This window comes from Triturus cristatus, chromosome 1_2 (genome assembly GCF_964204655.1).
Source record: "Triturus cristatus chromosome 1_2, aTriCri1.1, whole genome shotgun sequence".
Lineage (NCBI taxonomy): Eukaryota > Metazoa > Chordata > Amphibia > Caudata > Salamandridae > Triturus > Triturus cristatus.
In genome coordinates this window covers 1,006,138,610-1,006,156,797 of record NC_140580.1, presented here as the reverse complement: position 1 = coordinate 1,006,156,797, position 18,188 = coordinate 1,006,138,610, and the positions used below count along the sequence as shown (strand labels likewise).

General features: G+C 41.2%; 1 protein-coding gene across 5 annotated transcripts in view; it reads right to left on the bottom strand.

Annotated features, from left to right (window-relative positions):
• Positions 1-18,188, bottom strand: part of EHMT1 (euchromatic histone lysine methyltransferase 1) — a 1,124,912-nt gene that overhangs the window by 1,084,585 nt on the left and 22,139 nt on the right. For 4 of the 5 annotated variants that reach the window (XM_085611576.1, XM_085611658.1, XM_085611650.1 and 1 more), the window contains exon 2: positions 6,218-6,330. In XM_085611576.1, coding sequence (XP_085467702.1) covers positions 6,218-6,224 — 7 coding nt within the window. In that variant the 5' untranslated portion in view covers positions 6,225-6,330. Of the gene's footprint in view, positions 1-3,994; positions 4,106-6,217; positions 6,331-18,188 lie in introns of those variants that run through there. The other variant, XM_085611641.1, reaches the window with a different exon arrangement.

Sequence of the window (18,188 nt, the reverse complement as noted above, 5' to 3'; positions counted from 1 at the left end):
AAAAAAAACTTTAGGGATCCTGTCAACACTATAGGGAGGGGTACATATCTCTTTCCATGTAGAGGACTTTTCCGTCCCAACACAGCACATTGCCCAGAGAAGAAGAAATAATATTCAAATAAACCCACAGCACCAGCAGCGTTTGTAGAAAAAGGTGACTTCCAAACCTTGAAAGCTGTGGCCTGGATAGGTCAATTGCCACACCTAAATCAAGATAGCAAAGGAATGGGACACAAGTGCCATCTACTTCCCGATGTTCATGCTGATCAGGACTAACTTGTCTAGATAGTTTTCTCTCCTCCACATTCCCCCTTAAAATCATAGTAACACTTCAGGTTGAGAAAATGGATTTCAGTCCTGAAACAATGATTAATGATAGAAACCCAATATGCTTGAGACTGAAACAAAGAATGGCTTCCTTCACTTCATCAAAAAGCACCAAAGATTGGATGAATGACATGAAGAGTGGGCAAACTCAAGTAATAAAAGCACTTTATTTACAAGTTTTGAAACAGTGGGAGAGGGACGACGCAAACAACATTCATTTTTCTATGCTGATGAGGAGTTCCAACTCTCAGGGACGGCCATTAGGCACATTGAGAATATAACCAATATCAAACTGTAACTTGCCCGATACCTAGCTAACTATCATAATCTTGGGCGCCTTCTCCTAAATTCTCTGTATATTTAAGGATTTGTTCTAGTCAGGATTTTTGTTTTTTTTATTTTAAGGTAATGGTAAACAGCTATTCTTGCTAAATAGATTAGAAATGTCCTGGCCAAACAGGCAGATCCAGCAAGTGACACTTTACATTAAGTTAAAGCACTGAACAGCTAGAACTTCAGCGGCGAGCTTTGTAATAAGTATACCATTCATTCCACAACCCTCTTAGAAGTGTGTTTGGAGATAGACTTAATACACAAAACGGTCTAAACATTTTTCAAATTAAAACTGCCGATCAAGATTGTCCTCCAATAGAGAATGTGGCAGTTGACATACTTTGTTTATACCAAAAAACATTTTCTAAACATACAAAGGTCGGCTTAGCATAGTAAAATAGTCACCAAATCAACAAGTATTGATTGCCCTTTATCTTTGGGATCACTTTGCTTCACCCACGTAAAGAAAGTCTTGATGTTCAGATGAAAAGTTTAATTGAAAATAAGGCAACAAAGCGGGGTATTTTTAATAAAATAAAAAGTAGTTGAACCTTGAGCTCAAGCGATAACTTGAAAGCATAGTAGAAAAATGCAGATGAAAACATATTAACCACTCAGATTAAAGTCAGGAGGATTGGGTTGACAATGGCTGAAGATCACTTGTTAGTCTCCTATACTCTTCAGGTGTGGGCGTAAGTGCTGCAGCCACCAGGTAAGGCAAACACTGCACAAGGAGTAGGTAATAACTGAATTAGTAACACTGTCTAGAAAAAACACGACACCAGTAAAAAAAGATTGTCAAACATAACATGCATGAAAGAGCCATATTAACACCATATTCAACTGAATCCAGGATTATTACTTCTTTAAAGCAATTGCTATCGCTTACAACAGGGTCAGTTTGAAGTGGTTTAGTTGTATTGTATAAGGAACACAAAATGGTTGATACAATTAATCTGGCCCGGCTATTTCTTGAGAATACAGATAATGCCCATTCTTCAAAACTTGACCCCAAGAATGCACACATCTGAATATTACAAAGCCTCAAGACAAAAAGGGTGCAGGCATTTAAAATAAAACACTGCCAAAATGGGAAATCAAATTACAAGTAGATAATGCAAAATGCGTTTATGACAAAATATTATTTGTAAAAAAAAGTATTTCCCTAATGTTTAGCCATTCACAGCCACCAACAACCAAACAGAGGCATCATAAAAATGCACCAGCAAAACCACAAACAGGAAGAGGTATACTGGTGCAGTATGTACTGTGCCACATTAATTTTCAAACTCACACTTAATTGCAAACCTACCCAAGCCCTCGAAGCAGTGAAAAATCCGACAGAGTTCTTCAAAAACACTCATCCATGGTTCCACCTAATTCAGTGGCCTTTTCAGTCGACCAGCTTTTAATATTTTCACCAAGGGTTTCTGAGGCCTACAACACTGTTGTATTCATGAGTCCACAGCCCACAGTGGCTACTGAGGAGCATGCTAAGTAGCACAGAGTGCCTCGAGCAAGAAACAAATCACAGGATTCACTGCCCTTCTTAGTAATCCAAGGAGGAAGTGAGTGGAAGGCACTACTGGCTGTAGTTGGAACTTTAATTCGCTTACAGGCAGGTTTCACTAGTGAGGGAATATCAGAAGACGGACTGCCATTTAACCTATTGCTCAACTAATGTACCTCTGATGATGATGATACATAAACAATCTTTAAAAAGTAATGGTCAGCATATACTACACAAGATCATATTGCCAACCACTCAGAAGCTCTCTGCTCAACATTTAAGGAAAACTGATCGTAAATATACAACTTAATTTGTCTCATCGAGATAGAATGAAGACTCTCTCCTCTGTAAATAATAATTTACAGAGGAGTAAATAATAGTTAGGGAGAAAAAAGACACAAAAAAATCAACTTAGAGAGAAATAATATTGAAATGTAATATTTAAGCTTCTAGGTGAGGATAGCACTGCCTAAGCAGGAATAAGCTTCCCCTGCTGGCTTAACAAAAAAAAATATGCACACATAGAACGATCTCTTTGTTAATTCAAGGGTTATGATAATAAAAAGGTGTGCTTTTTTTAAAAACTTGGTCACTAAGAGTTTTAATCTGATTTTCTTACCATTTTTAATAGGTTTCAAAGCACTTTTTCAAAATTGATTTGAGTTGCCGTCTTGGAGCACATCAGAGTTACAAAGAAAAGGAACCTTAACTTAAAAGACCATAGAAGTCCTTTTTTTTCCTGGACATTTCAAGCCAACTTCCCACAGTCTGAAGCAGGGCCCTCCCCAATATAAAAGACTTCCTATAATAAGGTGGATTTTTTTTTTTAGAGGCCACAAACAAAAAAGGTGCAAAGAATTGCAGACGAGTGTAGGACATTACATATACCAATGACTGTTTGAATATTTTCTAATAACGCAGCACTGCACTCTGCTTTACCTACGTATCCCAAGATGCTCAGAGTTTAAGCATATATATGAATGCCACTAAGCCAGATCAGGAGGGTGAAGCGATTTCTTTAACCCACTATGGCTATGTGTAATCGGTCTACAAACTAAAAAGGACTCTGCTTCAATATAAGTCAAAGAGGAAAAAACATTCTCCCGGTGTTTTTCAAAATCCCCCACTTTCTAGTTTTAAAGTGTTGCCATGTATGCATATAAAGCAGCAAACTTACAGTAGGATAGGTAAATTTGTTTACGTTTGGCATACTATACATTCATTGTACAAAATTACTCAATAAGAACTCCAAAATATATTAGTTTCCACATTTCTAGACTAGACTGTTTCTAATTATGGCTTTTTATATTTGAGTGGATTTTGCAAGTATAATCCAGTAATAAATCTGTCTGGACAACTCACATGGAGAACTTCCTAAACCCACTTCGCCACACACTACTGCCAACTGGACGCATTTTAACTCTCAAAATCAACACTTACAATACAGGACTTTTTTTTTTTTTTTTTATCACAGGCAATTCCCCACACTTGGTTATTAAAGTGGTGACATTGAAACCTTGCCCCCGCATATTAGTTTACTTTGTAAAATCATTTAATCATTGCTTCCTTTTGCTAGACAGATGGCAGTTCAGAAAGTGATCATTTCTTGCATTAAGTACAGTAGCTTTATTTTGGTCTACCCACTGCCTTACTTGCTAAGATTTCTGGTATTCAAAAGGTTACAGTCCGTGACATCATCCAACTCCCTCTGTGAATTCCCCCTCTTATTCTACATCCTAACAATGGCTTCTGTTTCTTTTCTGTATAAAATTTAAAGCCATTAGTCTACTTCATTGTGCTTTCCATTACTCGGGTCTGGCATACCTTCAACAAATGTTCATCCTTCACACTGGCCGTCATCCTTTACGGTCATCTTAGTGGCGGCTTGTTTCGGTTCCCAAGATTTAATGCACTCGTTAGAATGATTGCTCTTTCACCATCGTGGAAGCCACGTATTGCTTATTAACAGACATTGTTGTTGAGATTAAAGTTCTTTAGTGCCCTCGCAGAACTGCTAAATAAATTGAATCTATTGAAGGATCCCATTAAATCATCCCTCAATGGCTCCACATCTCATATCATAGTAAATGTGTAACTGCCTCCAATTCTTAATCATTTGATATGGCTGTGCAAAGTTTCTGCTTTGTTATTCTTTAAATCGGTTTGGTTGTATATTTTTGTTTTTTTAAGTAGCGTGCACAATTACATAAGAAAAAGAAACTGCCAAGCATCTGTTCATCATCGCCACGGTTAACAGCAACTGCCGGACCTAAGAAGTTAGATATTCAAAATTAGACATACTAGCAGTCTGTCTGCTAATTCAAAACATATCAACGCAACCACAGACAACAGAGCGCAAAAATAACTAAAGGCACCTGTGCAATGTGGAAACGGACAACTAATGAGTAGTCTTATTTTTCATAATATATAAACAAACAAACACAGGAGAAAAGTTAATTCTATAGTAGGACACAGATTGGATACACTGGAGACAACAATTTCAGGAGAACCAATCTTGTTATCCTAGTGGCAACTGCTATAAGATAAGGGTGAAGGGAAATCAGATTTAAATAACTCGTACTACAATTTACAATTATGCATTAAAGAGGAGCAGTGCAAAGTAAATATGCTACTCCAAACAGAATATCCTTAGACAACAGTGCTTATTGGCAAAACATTGTGTACGGTGAGTGTACAAAGATTAAACTCCCCAAAGTGCAGCTTCTACCATTTACATTTGTGTTCCACACATTCAGTTCAATCAGTGAATTCCAAAAGGCTTGGACCAACTATCGGATTCAAAGTGTAGTCGCAATGCACAAAGTGAAAAACACTGGAGCAGACGATAGCGAACAAGAGGCCAACTGCGAGGCATACACTGCTTTTGTAGAATACTGCATTGAATGCTCATGAAATGTGTAAAGTAAGTCAAAATCACCAAGTGCACTAGGATAATTTATGCATATGGTAATGGTCTATAGATTATCCTTAAAATGACAGAGGTCTGCCAGCAAAAATATCCAAAAGTGTCAAAGTCAGCAATAGGGGAAGTAACCGAGTGCAAGGACCAAGAACACAGAATAAACTCCTCCCGCATACGTAAAGCTATGGGTCTTTACACTTACAGTAAGCACTCTCTTCAAGTGAATTCTATCAGCATTTTGAAGTGTATTTTAGGTCACTAAAGCGCTATACAAAAGAACATGTGAAATAAGTTCGAAAACGAATGTGAATTGTCCAAGAAAAGTGATAATTTCATCTAGCATTTGTCATTATCGGTAAGCACACTAAAACCTTTTGGGTGCTTCATAGAGGTCATACTATGTCAACACATGAAAACTATTAAATATTTCCCCCAACTTTTATAGCAAAACATGCAAGTGGTAATAAGCTCTGGAAATCGATCATTACTCTCTCTGGCTGTACTTCTCACCTGGCAGCCTGTTGATAGTAAATATTTCAAGTCAACCACAAAAAAAGGACCTTCTAGCACTTCTGATATTTTCAGACCTGCATGAACAGACCCCTTTTATTAGAGAAAAATTCAGATTTTCTCTGACTATCCTACCAAGAATTCACGATCACTGGTGGTCCTTAGCTCAATGATGGGTTGCTACTGCTACAAGAGACCAAAATTCAAGTTCCCCGCATTTAATACGACCTTGACCATGCCTTTATCTACCACCGACAATGGGAATTAATTTATAACACCACATTGCCCACCTTAATCATAATTGCCAACAATTTAGTGGCTGTGACTATTTTAGTACCTGCTCATGGAAGAACAAATATCCAACTAACACACACTCCTTCTGTAAAGGAAGACTATGCTACCAATGGGAGACAGTATTAATGAAAGGCTAGCACTTTATTAATGACTGAAATCCAGCCTGTAACTTTAACTGTATGGCACCTAATCATTCTACTGACTACTAATTCAGTTCCACGCTTCGCATACTGCAACATGGAGACCAAATCATAATTTCACTGTTTAATGTAATTATAAGGACAAAACGCCTTCTATAGATGTGAAAACTTTGCACCTACCACGCATAATGACTGAAGGAGCATTAGACTTATCTGCTTTCGGGCCCCTGGCTGCCAGCAGACAGATATGAAGTCCTTGACGGTCTCAATGTAAACACAAGTAAGAAGAAGGCCTGTAGACAAAAAAAAGCAATGCTTTAAGGAAATTGCTACAATTCTATATTTAAATTACAAGACCAATGTTTCCAGAAATCCCAATTTTGGTTTCAACATTTATTTAATGATGTGTTTATTTAGGTAGGTAATTTAGAACTTATACCTACTGTAAGAGGATTTGGGGTCATTACCTAGTTTCCAGGGATTGGTACCAATGAGACCAGCTGGATTGCCGCACTATGAAAACCCACTTAAATATTGACTGAATCGTATAGTAGATGTCAGCTTTGGTGGCATAAGAAAAATTAAAAGGGTGGGTGGGGTGATAAAGATTTGTGGATGAGGAGCTCAGGAAACAAAGAGACAGAATAATACACTGTGTATTACTAGCACTTTATGGTAAGCCCAGAACCTTGATTAATGCAAGAAGAGCTTTCCTCCTCTGCTTTAACTATGGGAGTTGGTCACAGAAGCGATGAAAAAGAACATGTCCCTTCAGGCTCTGACACCCAATGTGTAAAGAATGTATAAAGACTTCCCTCAATGGTCTTGGGCTCCGTGTGATTGGTAGGTGGTAAGTCTTTGATTGTAGTCCCGAACAGTCCAGTCTTTAAGCACCCCATTGTGAAGAGAACATTGACACACAAACAATTCCTACCGATTACCAAGAATATATACAGATGTTTACAGATTTTGGGGTCCACTCACAATAGAAAGGCAAACAGCTGCAGGTACTTCACAAGGACTTTTCAGAAGTGGGAGCCACACCGCATTGTTGAACCCAGCAAGATTAAAAATAATAAATCAATAGTAGGTTCGACTTCTTCAAACCTGTACTTACTTTTGACAGTGACAGCGAGTAACCTTCCTCCTGTTAAAGCAGTTAAATTTCTCCATTTTGACAAAGTTCACACTGACATGGAAAGGCCTCAGTTAGGTATGCAAACAAGTGGCCAGTGATATATTTTCTTTCACCTTTCAATTCAGTATCCGATTACCTGCCCTTGGAGCCCTTCAATCTTGGAGGCCTCTAAAACCTCTTCTCCTTCAACCCCCATTTCCAATATCTCTTTTTTTATTTTTATTTATTTATAAGGTTTTATTGCTTATTACAGAACATTGATAACAAATATTCCAAGCATCTCATTAAAGCATAGCAGTACACAGCATATCTTTAGCATTAACTCATACTTCTAACCATATAGCGAATGTAGTTGATCGCAGCTATTCAGTCTAATCACATTTTAGATCTTCTTTTAATAAGTCAGGATGATCTCGTAGATAAGTGGTTAGTGGCTCCCAAACGTTTGTAGGTTTGGAAGCTGACGGCAACTCCTCTGCATATAATAAGAAATGGTCCCTGCAATATATGGAGTCCAACATCCAGCGCGTCACTGTGGGAGATGTTTTACTGTCCCAGGGCATTGAGACTCTACTCTTTGTGAGGCGCAATGCTATAGCAGCAAATTTTGTCTTTACGGATTTCAAATGCGTCAAACAACCCAGTAAGCAGAACTTCAGTGAGCATTCCATTTTGCAGCTTAACATTTCCCCCAATAATTGTACTACCAGTTCCCAAAACATTCTGACTTTGACACAATACCATGCGAGTTGCACGAAATCTGCCTTTTCCATCCCACATCTATGACATTTGTCCTCATCACGTAACCCGTATTTCTGCAGCTTTAGTGGGGTATGATAGTCTTGGTGTATGTATTTATAGTGTATGATACATAAGTTACCATTGGGAGTTAACAGTTCAGTTAATGCGCAGCAGGATTGCTATTCCTCATCTTCCAGTGGCTTGTCTAGTACCATATTCCATATCTCTTGAACTTTGCACTTCCCTCCGCCCAGTTCAATTTGCATGGTCTTGTATAATTTTGCCACTATGTGAGTGTTGTCTGGGTTTGTTATCAGTTGTAGCGGCACTAGCATGGGTGGCTCATTGGGGTAGGTGGGGTAGAGTTTTTTTTAATTGCCTCACGTGGTCTGTGATACGTGAATCTGAATAACATCGTTTGTGGTTACTTACATATGAAAGATCGTCAGAGGTGATGAATGTGCCATTAATATATAAATCTCCCATTACCACTAAGCCTACTTGCCGCAGCAGTTCCACACTGCCTTGGTCTTGAGTGACAGATAGTGATGGGTGTTGATTTAGCGGCATATTTGGTGCATACAACGGGTGCTTATTGGTCATGTGGCCTATTAGTTGCCATGCCGAGGATGTAGCTTGTATAATATTAATTTCATTTTTGGATATGCAAGGGCTGTGGTGTGTCAGTATGTTAACTAGTTCTATAGGATTGGCGTCTCAATCGTCTACCGCAAGGTGTGACATATAACGTACCGGGTGGTACCAATAGTTTGCACTTGTGCCTGTGCGCATAAATAATATAGTGATAAATCTGGCACTGTGAAGCCGCCATGTTTATATAGCAGGGTCAGCGTGCGTAATCCTATACGTGCCTGCTTACCTGCCCAGATTAGTTTAATAAGGTTCGCATTCAGTCTCTCGAAGAGCGGGGCTGGTGGGGTTGTAGGTATGTTAGTGAATAGGTACAGTAATTTGGATAATCTGCTAAGGATAATGGTAAGGTGATCCATCTGTTGATTTGTGTTTCAAGTTTATCAAACTGGAATGGCATGGTGAGCAAAAAAACGATGGATTTAGGCCCAGATCTCTGTACTGGGGTGAATGCATGACATTGTTCGGCATTCTGTCGGTCAACTGTTTATGCATTTGTCACCTCGAGTAGAAAGGGTATGCCCAGACGTGGGTCCCGTGCTCTCCATGCCACTGGAATCAAGCAATCCTGGCTGAAGAGGGGTGAAACCCCGAAACCGGTCCTAGGATGCTTGTTTCCAGTCCAGGGAGGACCTGGCTTGGCAGTTCGGGCTGGACTTTTCCCATGAGGCACAGGGTCAAGACTGATTTGCATATGGCTGGGTTCAAACTGGAATGGCATGGTGAGCAGAAAAACGATTGATTTAAGCCCAGATCTCTGTACTGGGGTGAATGTATGACATTGTTCTGCATTTGGTCCATAAACTGTTGTTTTTGCTCCAAGTTTATCAATGGCAGTGACATAATTTGTTCTTAGTACTGTTTCTGGATCTCGATGTATCCATATACCTAAATATTTAATTGGATCTTCTTGCCAGATATAGGGCAATTCCATGTGATGTTGTTTTTTAGTTTTGATTAACAGAAGTACTGCAGAGTTGCTCCAATTAATTTGCAGCCCTGATAGTCTACCAAATTTAATATATTCTCTCAGTACGGAGGGTAGATTGATGCTTGGATCATATTATATATATATAACACCTGGACGCAGGTGAAATTTCAGCGCTGTGTGTGCATGCTGTTGTCTTATTTTACATGCTAGCGGTTCAAGTGCAATGGAGAATAACAAGGGGGATAATGGGCATCCCCGTCGTGTCCCGCTTTGTATATGTATGATATCTGAAATGTATTTATTCACTTTAATACGTGCTGTGGGTTTTGTATAAAGGAGCTTGATCCAGTTTAGTAATGTAAGCGGGAGTCCAATGCTTTGGATATACCTGTTTACGATACTGCACTCAACTGAATCAAACGCTTTAGCTGCGTCAAGTAGCACAGCTGGGGCTTCTAGCTCCGGGTTTAGTTGGTGCAAGAGCGCGATATGGCTCTTCTGTTATGCGCGGTCGAACGTGCCGGCATAAAACCTGATTGATCCGGTAGTACAATGGCCTGCATGAGTGGTTGCAACCTAGTAGCTATAATCTTAGCTAATATTTTGGCACCGGTATTGATTAGGGATAATGGTCTATAGGATTTGCTTTGCTCCGAATCTTTATCTGGTTTCAATAACGCCACTATCAGTGCTTCGCGTAGTGTTGATGGGAGGATCTGCTGATTATAAGCATCCTCATATATTTCAGCGATATAGGGGCTAATCAGTGATGAGAATTCTTTATAAAATTCACCCGTAAAGCCGTCAGGGTCAGTTTTTTTTCCATTGGGTAAGGTTTTTATAGCTTCTTGTATCTCGTCCGTGGTGATTGGCAGTGCCAAAAATTCCTGTTGACCGGCCGATAACCATGCAAGTGCTATGCCCTCTACATAATTCATAATTTCTTGCACGTTCGCTGTATTTCGTGCCGCGTATAATGTACCATGTGTCCATAAATGTGCCTAAAATTTTGCTAATGAAATCAAGCTTAGCCACAATCCGGCTAAGTGTATTTTTAAAATACTTAAGGATCTCAGAGTCAGAAAAAACTCTACTGCCTCCGTGATTAGCTCTGAGCAACAACTGGCGACCTTCTTCGTGAAGAAAGTAGAAACTATCTATAGGTCTTTCTCTTCGTTGCCTTCCTCTTTCACGGCTCCTCACGGGCCGCCTCCTTCTCATCTTTTGGAGGCTATCCCTCCCATCTCACAGGAAGAGCTCTCACTGCTGTGTGGTAAAGTTAAAATCGGGCTCCCCGGTTGATCCTTTGAAGCCCGCCCAGTTCAGGGACTCCCTTTCTGTGCTCCTGGCTTCTTTAATACAGGTCATTAATTCATCTTTTTCTACTGCCGTAGTCCCTGAGACTTGGAAGCAGGCCATGGTGGTTCCACTACTGAAAAAACCTTCGCTGGAGCCAGCTAAGCTGGAAAATGTTCGTCCCATATCTTTTCTACCTTGAGTTGCCAAGATCGCGGCGGCTCACGTGAATAACATCCTATCAGGGTTCCTTAATAGTAATGGCACCCGGACCCCTCCCAGAATGGCTTCTGCCCTAGACACAGTATGGAGACTGCGCTCTTGGCTGTTACCGAGCATCTGCGGACCATTCTGGACACAGGGCACACTGCGGCATTGATTTTGCTAGACCTCAGTGCTGCATTTGACACGGTTGCCCATAAGATTCTCTTAAGTCGTCTGGTGAACGCGGGTGTTGTTGGCTCAGCCTTGGAATGGTTCAAATCTTTCCTGTCAGGGAGAACATTCCAAGTGACTGCCCCCCAGTTTTTCTCCCGTTTCCAGTGTATCGGGCAGGGGGTGCCTCAGGGTTCCGCACTGAGTCCTGTACTTTGTAACCTGTACGTTCAACCCCTTGCTACGGTGGCTAGGGACAAAGGCCTCACTATGGTCACCTACACTGACAATACGCAGTTGGTGGTGGGCATCTACGGCGACTCTATGCAGGATGCTTCCTAGTTTAGAAGTGGTCTGGCGGCAGTCGCGGAGTGGATGACCTCCAACTGCCTCCAGCTTAACGCCAATAAAACGGAGGTGTTGCTGGTGGGGAAAGATAGGAGCCTGTGGAGCGAGCAATGGTGGCCTACCTCTTGGTAGTGCGCCCGTCCCCAAGACAGCGGTTAAAAACTTAGGGGTTTAGATGGACTCCACCCTCAGTTTCCAGAAACATACAAAGAAAGTAGCCGGTACCTGTTTCGGCCTTCTTCGTGGACTTGCACCCCTGTTGGGGTTCATTGATCCACCCACTCGTCAGCTGATCGTCCAGGCGGCGATACTATCTAGACTGGACTACGCCAGCTCGCTTCTCCTTGGGGCTAATCAGGCAGAGGTGGTGCGCTTGCAGTGAGTCCAAAATGCAGCCGCCAGAGCCCTGCTGGGGCTCCCGAACAGATCCTCAACAGCCAGTGCTATCCAGCAATTATGTTTGTTGCCCATGGCTAAGCGAATTGAATTTAAGGCTCTTTGCCTATCCTTCAAAATTCTTAAGCTTGTGTTTCCCGGGCTTTTGGCCAACTTGTTGGTACCTTACGTTCCTGGTCACCAGCTGCGCTCTTTGGGGCAGCACTTGGCTGTGATCCCTCGAGTGAACCGTCTCCGTGCCGGGGGCGGTCCTTTCGTTGCTTAGCAGCCAAGTTATGGAACTCTCTGCCCTGTCAGATTCGCGGTCTGGATAGCCTGCTGGCATTCCGTAAATCCATTAAGACCTACCTCTTTCCTGCGGCCTAATTTTGTCTTTTCGTGTTTTCTTATACCAAAAAAATGAAAAAAAAGAAAATATTCATGCACCTAAACGTGGCCTCCTTAAGCTTGTAATAACATATTTCAATGATTTATTAACTTTTTTAAATCACTGATGCAGTTGTTTTTCTAATGACTTTAAGCAGAAATCCTCAGTTATGGCAAGTTTAGATCTCCACCTAACTAATTACTCTAATTGTAGGCAGCTACAATGTTACAATGCCACTTAAACATCGTATAAGAGGCAAACTGCAAGCAAAACACATAGCAGTTATTTAAAGTGAATACAAAAAAGCACTCTTTGAATCCGCTTTCAACTAAAAAGAAGGAAAATGCTACTTACCAGTATGCATCTGTTCTTAGCATGTAGAGCTGCAGATCCACACACTATGCATAGATCGCCATCCGGTCTTGGGCCCGGATGTTTGCACTTTTTTGTCTTGGAAAAGTCTTTGTTAGTCACGAGATAGGCGAGTCCTCCTTAGGATGAAAGCGCGCATGGGCATCGCCTCCATATTCAGATTGTTTTTCGCCAGCAGGTAAATGATGGAGTTTTCTGAGAAACAGATAAGATGCCCATGTATGCTGTATCTAAATAAGATAGTACTGGAGCAGATAAAGGTAGCCAGGGAGGTGGGTGGTCGTGTGTGGATCTGCAGCTCTACATGCCAAAAAACAGATGCATACTGGTAAGTAGCATTTTCCGTTCGAGGCATATGAGCTGTAGATCACACACTATGCAGATTGTATAGCAGTACCCCCTCCTAGCGGCGACCACTAGTATCTGCTGCAGTAGTTTGAAATAATGTTTTGAGTACAGCCTGGCCCAAACTAGCTTGCTGTTTTGTTTGCACATCTACACAATAGTGTTTTGTGAATTTGTGCGGTGTAGACCATGTAGCTGCCTTGCAGATGTCATCTTAGGGAATGTTTCCTAGGAATGCCATTGAAGCCCCTATCTTTCGGGTAGAGTGGGCTTTAGAGGGAAACTGATAATGTACGTTTTGCTTTGTGATAGCAAATTTTTATGCATTTCACAATCCACCTTGCTATCCCAGATTTTGATATGGGGTTGCCTTTATGTGGTGGTGAAAATGACACGAAAAGTTGTTTAGTCTTGCGAAAAGGTTTTGTTCTTTCAATGTAATAAAGTAGTGCTCTTTTTACATCTAGAGTGTGAAGAGCTCTTTCTGCGACTGCTCGTGGTTGCGAGAAGAATACTGGCAACTCCATAGACTTGTTGAGGTGGAAGGGAGAAATAACTTTAGGGAGGAATTTTGGATTGGTTTTGAGAATGATGATGATCTCATTGAAATAAGGGGAAAAAGATCTAAAAAGATTAAAAACATTGATTGTATCCCCTAGAGCACTATGGGAGGTCACAGCACCTCAACTTTCATGGGAGGTCCTCACACCTCAAACACATCGGGTGTCCATAGCGGCACGACTTTTAAAGGTGTCCTTAGCAGAACAAATTATCTGGGTGTCCCTAGAGGCACAAATTATCGAAGTGCTCAATTTAATGATCCTCAATTGGGAGAAGATGATGATTTTCATGACGATAATGCCTCTGATTTCCCTGATGAATATATCCTCGACTTAGATGAGGACGATCAGAAATTTAACTCTCAACCTTTTGATGATGATCTGCCTTCCTCTTCAAAAGACACTATTTTAGATCCCTTAGGCGAAGAGATGTTTTCTATCCTTAATATCAAACACCCAAGGAGTTCAGAATGGGTTCCGCAAGAACATGTGAGCAAATTTATCTCAAAATGGTTGAGAAACCCTCTGGAGAGAGACAACCGCAAACTATTAAGAGCCGAATGCTCTAGACCCTTCATTGAGGGTAAGGTCTGCCAAACCCCAAATCTTGACCCCGAACTAATCAAATATCTCTTTAAGCTTCGGAGAGATCCCAGGAAAGGAATGGAGAGATCACTTAAGAGTTGCCAAGATCGGGTCCTCGATATCCTTAGACCTCTAGCTAAAATCATCAATGCTGCTGAAGATAGCCACATCAATGGCACTCCACTGAACACCGAAGTAATCCGAGGATGGCGCCAGAGGGCATTAGTTTTATTGGGCAACGCCAGCCTCAATTCAGAGAGAAGAGTGGTTCTCACCAAAATCAGTCCTAAATTGAGTGACCTAGCGGAAAAGGAACCCTCACTCAACCCTAAAGGTTTACTTTTAGGTGAAGACCTGATTAAGACCCTAGGTAAATACGTATCTGCCTTTATGGCGTTAGAGAAGGCCCATCTAAATATGAAGAGAGTCTTCAACACTAATAACCTTTTTGCCAGGGCCGGAAGAAGGGGCCAATCTTCCGGCCGCTTCAACCGCAGGCCCTACTCTAGATCTAGAGGTTACCAGCCTTCCAACATCCCTCAATTTTATCCGCAAAGAGGTAGAGGCTTTTGCTCAAGAAACTTCAGGGCAAGAGGAGCATCTAGTGACATCAACCCTCAAAATGAGTACTACGATTCTTTCCACATCCCCTTCTTTTTCCCCAAAGGTGGGAGGCAGACTAAAATTATTTTCTCAGAACTGGAAACTAATTACTCAAGACCCATGGGTTCTGAATACTGTGAACGGGTTTATGATAGACCTTATAGAGATTCTGACACAAATTTCCCTTTCCAGGAACATTCCTCTCACTCTAGCACAAGGAGAAGTAATAGAAGAAGAGATTTCCTCCATGCTTCTGAAAGGTGCAATTGTGGAAGTCCCTATGCACATGTTAAGATTTGTAAGAACACTCTTCCTGGTAGAGAAAAAGGACAAAGGTTGGAGACCAGTCATAAACGTAAGGGAGCTCAACAAATACCTTGTTTACAGACACTTCAAGATGGAGGGCATCCATCTTCTGAGAGACTTGTTATTAGAAGGAGACTGGCTAGTCAAATTAGACCTAAAAGATGCTTATTTTACCATTCCTATGGCCAAGGCTCATCAACTCTTTCTTCAGTTTATTTGGAAAAACCATCTCTTTCAGTTCCAAGCTCCCTTTCGGCCTCGCCTCAGCCCCTTGGTGTTTCACCAAGGTGATGAGGGCAGTTGCCTCCTCACTGCGAGAAAAGGGTATTCGTCTCATCATATACCTAGACGATATCCTCATCCTGTCTCAGGATCCTTCAAGACCTGAACTCTGTAATAAACCTCTTATAAAACGTGGGATTTATCATAAACAAAGAGAAGTCAATACTATCTCCCTCCAGAACTTTGGAATTCTTGGGTTTCACTGTGGACACCACGAATTGTCTCCTTCTCCCATCAAAGAAAATATCCAAGATCAGGAAAGAGATAAGACACGTTCTCAAACAAGAGAATCTATCCTTGAGAGAACTAGCCAGGCTACTGGGTCTCCTTTCCTCTTCTATCCAAGCTATCTTCCCAGGCCCCCTAAATTATCGAGCTCTTCAAAGGATAAAAGCGAAGGCTCGGAGATCAGGTCTCTGGTACAGAGATCGTGTTACCCTGAACCAAGATGCCAAATTGGAACTGACCTGGTGGTTGGAGAATTTAGACGCTTGGAACGGGAGAGCAATCTTTGGCTCAGCACCAGACTTTGTCTTAGAATCAGATGCGAGCCTTCATGGCTGGGGTGCCTGTTTCCTGGATCAGAACATAGGAGGGGTTTGGTCTCAAGAAGAATCTTCTCTCCATATAAACTACTTAGAGCTGACTGCCGGTCTTTATGCTCTAATGAGTTTCAAACATTCTCTTCAGGGCAGATCAGTTATTCTAAAAATGGACAACATGTCCGCTGTTGCCTACATAAACCATCTGGGAGGTACAAAATCAGCAGACCTCTCGAATCTAGCCAAGAAACTTTGGATGTTCTGTCTAGAACACAAGATATCTCTAAGAGCAGAATATCTCCCAGGAAAATCAAACCTATATGCAGATTGGAACTTGAGGTTCCTCTTAGATCACAGCGACTGGAAGCTCAACACCTCGGTTTTCAATTCCCTCAACAATTTTTGGGGTCCTTTCCAAATAGATCTCTGTGCGAGCAGACTGACATTCCAATTGGAGAATTACTACAGCTGGATGCCCGACCCGGGTGCACATATTTCTTTCAATGTTGGGAAGGGATCAACACTTACGCCTTTCCCCCCTTTGCCATGATACAGAGAGTCCTCCAGAAGGTCAGGCATCAATGCTCTTCCATTGTCCTAGTGACTCCCTTTTGGCCATCCCAAGCTTGGTTCCCCACTACCCTGGAACGGTCTTATGACCTTCCCTTCCTAATTTCTTCCCACGCCGATCTACTTTCAGACGTAAACGGTCAGATTCACCCTCTATTTCAAACAGGGAATTTGAAGCTTCTTGCCTGGAGAGTGTCAGGAGATCAAATGATCTAGCAGGACTTTCATCGACAGCTTCATCTCTCCTCGGAGAGTCTTGGGCCCCCAGTACACACTACCGGTATAACAACATTTGGAAGGTTTGGTTACGTTGGTACTTGGAAAGGAACCTGAATCCCGTGGAGGCACCCATCGTTGACATAGTTAATTTCCTTGTGGAACAATTCGAAAGGGGTCTTAGTTATAGATCTATCAATTGTTATAGATAGGCTATTTCCGCAGGTCATGCTCTGATGAATGGTAAAACGGTAGGTAAAAATACCATTATTTGTAGAGTCCTCAAAAGTATTAGACTTAGGAGACCTCCTAAACCAAGATATCAATCTCTCTGGGACGTCAAAGTTATTCTTGACCTTTTCTCTGGCTGGCCTGAAAATACCCTTTTGAACAGAAAGAATCTTTCCATCAAGCTCGCTACACTACTTTGCTTAGTATCTTGCCGTGGAGTCTCTGATGTTAAAGCTCTTGATATTTCATATAGATCCTATAACATGTTTGGAGTCAATTTCGAGTTGTATAGAAGAACCAAGACCATGTCTGACTCTCTTTTCTACCCACGTTTTGATCTATGCAAAAAACTTTGTGTTGTAGACTGTATGAAAGAATATGACTGCAGAATGAGTTCTCTTCGCCCTTCCGGTGTGAATCAGTTACTTATCTCCTTCGTTAAACCTCACAACGGTATTACCTCGACTTCCATTGCTAGATGGGTTAAAATTGTTATGAATTTAGCAAGTATTGATCTGAATATATTCAAACCACATTCTATCAGAGGTGCTTTGGCCAGTAAATGCTTCTGGTCAGGTGGTAAGTTGGATGATATTCTTAGAGTTGCTGATTGGTCTAATTCTAGGATCTTTGCTCAGCATTATTGTAAACCAATCGCTCATATGTCCGATGTTGTCCTACAAAGCTACCAACATGCATAATGGTAGCCTCCGGTCTTGTAATGAAATTGCGATTCTCCTATTACCATGACTAGAGAATCTAGATTTCATTAAAGACACGGAGGCTAACATTATCCCTCCCACCCATTCCCCTTGGGTGGTTGATTTGGCATACAATACTTGTATTGTTATTTCAATGTGATGTTCTTGTATTGTTATTTCAATCTCTGATGTACCTTACCTATTGTACATTTTAGGATTACTGGATGTTTTTTATAAATGCTTACTTGTTCTCTCTCTTACATGTGCTTAATCACATTTTTTTGCCTCCTCTTTTGAATGTACCCTTCTTTGACTACTTATATCTTTCTCTTTTTTTCAGATAACCTCTCAAACTTCATGATTTTGATCTGTGGAAGAGTTCATTCATCGTTCATCCTTTTCCTCGCTTCGTGATGGTTTAAAGAATTTCTCTGGACTCTAAAGTTTATTGGACTTATCCTACTCTATACCACATTTTAAAAGAGGCTGATTGTTATGTCCACATGCCTTTTATATGTTTCTTATTGTTCTATTCTGGAACCTTTTTGCTTTATGATGTATGCGGCTGCTTGGGGATGCATTAAAAGTAATATGC